General features: G+C 37.1%; 1 protein-coding gene across 1 annotated transcript in view; it reads left to right on the top strand.

Moving 5' to 3' along the window:
- The window catches only part of TMEM131 (transmembrane protein 131), a 334,956-nt gene that overhangs the window by 159,708 nt on the left and 168,060 nt on the right, over positions 1-7,188 (top strand). The window contains exon 4 of the mRNA XM_007959450.2: positions 5,067-5,135. Within this exon, the coding sequence (XP_007957641.1) occupies positions 5,067-5,135 (69 nt within the window). The remainder of the gene's footprint in view (positions 1-5,066; positions 5,136-7,188) is intronic.

Raw genomic sequence — 7,188 nt, 5'->3', positions numbered from 1 at the left:
AAAAAAAAAAAAAAAAAAAAAAGCCCAACAAGGAATATGGTTATCCATGAGAAAACATAGGGGAAAAAAGAATTTTAACCAGGAACTTGGAATAGAGAAAAAAAAAGGTATAAACTAGGACCTGGGAGGGAAGAATAGTAAAAAGAACAAAAGTATTATTAATAATAGTAGTTTTAAAACAGACAAATACAAGCAAACTAAATACCAGAAAAAAGAAAGAGAAAAAGAAGAAAAAATAAAAATAAAAAAAAAAAAGAAATTGGCAGAGGACAGGGCAGGGCACCCAGGCTCCGTCCAAGCACACAGACTGGGATGGAGTTCCTGCAGGCCCAGAAGGTGGGTGGGAGTGGCGGGTCGCTGCACCCCTGTTCACCAAGCGGGTATGGGGTATAAGAGTAACAAGAGGAATATCACACCTTTTTAGTCATGTTTGTCCGGGGAGTCCTTGGTGCTACTGGAAATCAGAACCTCTTTCTTAAGCCCCTGGAATCTGGTAGAGCGCTGTCTCTTTAGGTTGTCTCTAGCTGCTGGTTACGTGTTGATTTGTTTTGTCTTGGTTTTATGGGTTAATATTTTGAAAAGGTGTAGCTGGTGTATTTTATTATTGATTCAGGTATGTTGGGTCGCTCTGCTGTTTTCTTTGTGATGGTGGAATCACTGTGTGCAATGTGATTATATGTTTCTGTTTGTTGTAAAGAGGGTTTAGATTTCGAAGTGGGAGGTTTTATGGTAATTGGCTGAATATGGTTTCTTCTATTGAATGAGTGAAGTTATTGGCGGAGAATGTGGAAGCAGAAGAAGGAAAGCTTGGTGTTGCTAGGGTCAGTTTCTAGGGCTCTGTGCAGGCTGTTATTGATGACGTAGTTATTTACAAGACCGTGGCTCAATCTCAGGAAAGATTCCTGTTGTTAGGGAGTCACTACTTTCCGCCAGGCTCAGGCACACTCAAAGACCCCACTTCTGAGGCCCCTCGGGGCCAAAAAGCTGATCCAAGGCAAATTCCCAGGACCGCACTCTGCCGCGGCTTCCTCTCTTTCCCTGCCCCGTCTGCCCGTGGCGCTGGTGCCATCTCCCCAGACCACTAATGGCTCAGGAGTTTGTCTGTGATACCGCCCACCTGCGGTGCCAAAGATGAGTGTGATTTCAGCTGTGCTGGAGTTGGGGGAGTACCTGCTAGTAAACTGTGGTCCCGATATCAGTGATAAAGACAAGCACAATATCTCCCAGGCTGACCCAAGCCCACTCAGTGACCCGCTGAAAGGGGAGCGAGCTCACCCTCCTGGAGCACCAGTGAGCTCTCCGCTTGAGTTTCAGTGGTGCTGCGTGCGCCTGTTTGAACTTGAGTGACCCAAGTTACTGATAAAATCAGGTGCTGGAGGCATATCTTTGGGGCTGTTTGCTGGGATGTTGGAGTGTCACTAGTATGCTGATAGAGGGTGTCTTCTTTCTTGGCTCACGGGGATCCCAGGTGGCCATCCTCACCCACCAGTCATGACTGTCCCAGGGAGGTTTCCAATGGCCTCTCTCGGCTGCCCGGCTGCCCTCTGCCAGGTAGATCTTTCTTAAGTAATGTCTCTGTGCCTTTCCTCCAATTCTGCTCTTCTGTGTTTGGTGCACTCTGATTGAGTGAGCTATTCAGAGCACCAAAATCCCTAATTCAAACTGCTGTACCTAGTTTTTTAAGCACTAAGATGCTAGAGGTGAATAGCGTGGTGCTTACTGATGAGACTCCATTTTGAATTCTAGATAATTGATTTTTAAAAACAAAATCAATTACAGTGTTTTATGAAATTTATAACATATATATATATATATATATATATATATTTGTTGTTGTTGTTATGTGCTGTTGAGTCAGACCTGACTCATAGCAACCCCTCCTTGGGTTTCCGAGGCAATATCACTAAGGAAGTAGATTGCCCAACCTTCCTTCTGAGGAGTATGCTACCAGAGCTCCCTATATATATATATTACATAGCAAATGTTGTTGTTTTTATGTGCTGTCGAGTCAGACCTGATTCATAGTGACCCGCCTTGGGTTTCTGAGGTAGTATCACTACGAAAGTAGATAGCTCCATCTTCTTTTTGAGGAGTGGCTGGTGGGTTTGAACCGCCAGCCTTCTGGTCAGCAGTGAAGTGCCTTAGCCACTGTGCTACCAAAGCTCCTCCATACCATATACACACACACACACACACACTCACATTACATATTACATACCATACCATATATATATGTATGTATGTATATACACACACATATTTCATACATGTATAATATGTATGAAAACCCTACCAGAAAGGATAGGAAGGATGAATGGAAAAATAAATGTTAAAAGGTACTGATCTTATAGGGACAGGCAATTTACAAATGGGCTATGTAAAACGGGAGATTAAGGCATGAAATGGTTGGCTTACGTACTTTTATGGGTATGCTTATACTTAAAATGACTGGGACAGGGAAGTTAATCTTTCAAGTATGAAGGGGCCATGTAAAAGGTTCTTATATGTTAAAAAAAACAAATAAAAAAAAACTGCCTCTGAGTCGATTCCAACTCATAGTGACCACCATTGGGTTTCCTAGCTGGTAAATCTTTACGGAAGTAGATTGCCCCATCTTTCTCCATGGAGCAGCTGGTGGGTTTGAACTGCCATCCTTCTGGTTAGCAGTTAAATGCATTAGGCACTGCATCACCAGGGCTTCTTTAAAGTAGTATTATATTAGATGAAGTTAGACCGTGATGAGATTAAACAAATCCTAGATCAACCATTAAAACCGTTTTAAAAATAGAAGAGATTTATCCAATAAGCCAATCTTGAAGATCAAGTACAAAAAAAAAAAAAAGAAAAGAAAAAAAAGTCAATGGACCTGAAAGATGGCAGAAAAAGAGGGCAAAAGGAATTAAAGAGATGGGACAATTAGAAAACAAATGGTGAGATAGGAGACTTAAACCCAACCATATCAATAACTACACGAAATGTGAATGATTTCAATGCCAATTGTCATACTGGAATGAAAGAGATCCAAGTAATATGCTGTCTAAAATAAATGCAACCTTATTTTAAAATTGATATTTTACATTTTTACTTTTGTTTGGAATAAATTCAGATTTAGAGAAAAGATGCAAAAATAGTACAAATAATTCCCATATGCCTTTGATTTGCCATCTTAACATTTTATCATGTTTGTTTCATCATTCATACTCTTCCCTTCCTCTCATAGGTGTGTATGTATGCATGTGTGTGTGTGTGTGTATATATATATATATACACGTATATTTGTAACATGTGAAATAAGTTCAGTTTTGTGAGGGAAAAAAACTGTCTTAATTCCCTTTTTATCTCCAGCATCTAATATATTTCATGTTTTTATATTTGAATCAATGACTTACAAGCATTTATTTTATGCATTATATTTATTTTACCTGGATTGAATTAAAATTTTATATAAAGTTGGGTTTTGCAGTGTTACAACTGATAAGCTGAATGACATGGCTTGCTTTAAGGGACCAAAGAGTGTCCTTGTTATATCATGTTTTAAGATTCTATACCTCTTCTACATATGGCACCAGTGTTGTGAGGAATTGTTGCATTTTTGATGCAGTGTCTCTAGTTTTGTGTTTTAGTAGAGTATAATCTGATGTTTGTTGTTTTCTGTGTGTGTATGTGTGTTTATGTTTGTCCTGTTTTCTGTTCAGCATAAATAAAGGAACTATCAAGCAGCATGGAAAAATACTCTTAACTGGTAGGGTTAATAACATTTTTGTACTTTAAGCTCAACTGTTATACTATTCTGGGAGCTCTAGTGGCATAGTGCCTAAGGCATTTGACTGCTAACCAGAAGGTTGGCAGTTTAAACCCACCAGCCACTCCTCAGAAAGAAAGTTGGGCAGCCTACTTCCATAGTGATACCTCCTCGGAAACCCCAGGAGGGCTCGCTATGAGTCGGATCTGACTCTACGGCAGTAAGTTTGAGTTTGGTTTGGATTACACTACTCTATTTAATCTTTAAAGAATTGAATTAAAGCTAAATTTCCTATATATTCTGAATGCCCTTGTCAGTTTCAAATGTCTCCTTGGGGAAATTACTGTATCATGCCGACACTTGTGTTCTTGTGAACTGGGGTGGAAATGGAAAGAAAGTCGTCCTGCAAAATGGGTTTTGCTCTGACATCATTTCTTAAAATAAAAATACCAAAATCTACTGTTTTGAAACTTCAGTTGGCTAACTGAATTTCTGACTTTCTCAGTATATAAACAGATGAGTTTAGGTGTGCGGACACCCCATTCCCCCAGACAAAGTCATTTATACTTTGTGTCAACTTTAGGTCATGGTGTTGTCTAGGAGGTTTGCTATTTAGAAATTTGTTTTAGTAAGAGGTTCTAATTACAAATGGGATAGTTAGAATTCATACTCAAATATTTAGGCCAAGATAACATGGACCAATGTGTTCTACACTCTCAGATTAAATAGGTATTTCAGCTCTTGGAAAACTGTACCCCCAAATTCATTTTTGTTTAGCTCTTTGCCACTCTGATTACATTATGATCATAATTTTGTCTCTCTATATTGTTGTTGTTGTTGTTGTTATGTGCCGTCGAGTTGTATCCGACTCATAGCAACCCCTCCTTGGGTTTCCAAGGCGGTATCACTGCGGAAATAGATTGCCCAATATTATCTGCCAAGTATGTGTAGTTGTATTAACGATTTATTACTCATCAGAAAATATGTCAAAAAACCAAGAGAACTTACTATAAAACATGTTGTTATGAATTATACCAACCAAATAAATTTCAACGTTCAGCCTACCGGAGCATTTCTTGTTTTCACATGTTTTTGAATAGGAAAAACCACTGCCACTTTTTCTGTTCCTTTTTTCTAATGTGCAACATTTGTTGGTTTCCACTAATTAAAAAATAAAATAAAATAAATCCACATTCCTAGTAGAACTTTAAACCTTATTTTTCTTAAAGATACTTCTCATGGCAAAAACAAAGTATCTGAGTAGGTTTGGAGAAATACATATTTTGAAGAATTGCTTCTTACGCTGTTTTCTTTTTACTTGCAGTATATCTCTGTACCGGGGTAATTGCAGGCCTATACGATTTGAGCCACCAATGCTAGATTTCCATGAACAGTAAGTTTAACTTTTTAAAACTATGTTTTCCCATAAAACTATTATATATATTTTGTATCCATTTATCTTCCCTCTTTCCTGTGTCATCTGCATGATAAAGTTACATGTTAAATTCATCAAGAAAGCAACCTATGTTGAAAATACTTCAAAGATGGAAAGTACTGTAATGAATGTTACATTTACTAGCTTTCAATGTTTGAAAAGTACCACATATTGCAGTCTCTAGTTTAGATAACTTTATCTTTAGAAGTAGCCTAAAACATACAGAATAGTTACCTTTTCTGATTGGTGCTTTGTTTCCATTTTGTTATTTAAAAAATTTCTTGTGCATATAGAAAAATATATAGCTTGATGGTGCTTTTAAAATATAAGCTTGTATACATCACCAAATAAATGGTATTATCCATTTATAACACAGAAGACAAACAAAAGTAAATCCTACAGAAAATACATAGTTCAACCACAGAATTGCTTCCTCAGACCCCACTTTGCCTCATTTTCTGCCTCACAGACTCAGGTTTCTCACATCTTTGGTACATTCAGGAAGAAATAAGTGTTCACCAGTATTTGGCTTCAAGTCAATTTAGCAGGTGGATGGGGAGAGCATATTACATGATATAACTAACAGAGCAGTGCTACTCTGGGAAATTAGCAGAAGAAAATAATTTAAAAGGAAAAGGGGTGTATGGCACCATTGATTAGAACTCCTGGTAGGAAAACATGAAAGATATGTTTGTTTGTTTGAAATATGTGTATATTAGGTGTGTGTTTTATTCAGATGTGATCAGACTATTTCTATTATTTTATATCTTGCCTGTTTCCCATCTAACATAGCACAGTTATATTTTCTAAGTTATAAACTTTTTGTAAACAGAATTTTATATGGTTCATAGCATCCTGTGTTTTTACTTAAGTATTTCTTATTCTTGCTCATGTAGGTTTTTTTTCCCTGTTTTATGCTATTGCTATAATGAATGTCTTTGCATAAGGGTTGAGGTTTGTTTTGTTTTATATTGTTTTATTTATAGATAGATAGATACCTGGATACATAGAAGATAAGACTATTTCCTTAGGCTGGATTTCTAGGAGTAAATTACTAAATCAAAGGGTCTGAGCAATTTTAGGGTATTGATAATACGTTTTCAAATTGTTTATTCCCCTAATATGATTGTACTTGTTTCATTGCGGTTTTATAAAATTTTAATTATATACACATACACACACACATGTAAGTGTTCTTATCCAAAAAATTGTGGTTTCTTGAATGCTATCAAAGTTGTAGTTAAGCATTTTTTTACTATAAAAACACATAAGTTTAAATACTTTATTTATAATCTCAACCCTAATCAAATGTATATAATTGATATATAATCAAATATATTTTTACAGAACCATGGCAAGGTTGTTAGCACAATGATTAAGGTTTTGACAATAACTTAGTTTTCTCAGGAGATTATGTTCTTACAAAAAGCATGGATTTGTGGGGATGAGGATGCAGAGAGAAGTTTGCATGGCTCTTTATACACTTCTGGATGAAGTCATCATTTGGGAATAAAAACCAAACCCACAGCTGTTGAGTCGATTCCGACTCATGGTAAATCTGTAGGGCAGAGTATAACTGCCCCATAGGGTTTCCAAGACTGTGAATCTTTATGGAAGCAGATCACCATATCTTTTTTCCATGCAGCAACTTGTGGTTTTGAACCACTGACCTTTCAGTTAACAGCTGGGCTCTTTAATATGGTATGTTTCACTCAGATGTGATTTGAACTATTTATATTTTATGTTTTACTTGTGCCCTGCATTACCAGGGCTCCTCATTTGGGAATAGTCATTACTTAAGTAAAATTGACTTGTGTAGTGTTATATTTAAATTACTGTAATATTCAGGGGAGTTCTGGCAAGATGGCGGTCTAGGCACAAGGACTGCACAGACCCTCTTCAACAAAGAAAAAGGAAACCAATTAACACAGACACAGAAGATAATCTTGGACCCCTGAGCCTTGAAGGGAAGGATACAAAAGTGGACTAAACCCCAACTAGCAGAAGAATT

This window comes from Orycteropus afer, unplaced genomic scaffold (genome assembly GCF_000298275.1).
Source record: "Orycteropus afer afer isolate SDZICR_OR568_19922 unplaced genomic scaffold, OryAfe1.0 scaffold00017, whole genome shotgun sequence".
Classification (NCBI taxonomy): domain Eukaryota; kingdom Metazoa; phylum Chordata; class Mammalia; order Tubulidentata; family Orycteropodidae; genus Orycteropus; species Orycteropus afer.
The sequence above is the reverse complement of the archived record's forward strand: the minus strand, read 5'-3'. Positions and strand labels throughout refer to the sequence as shown.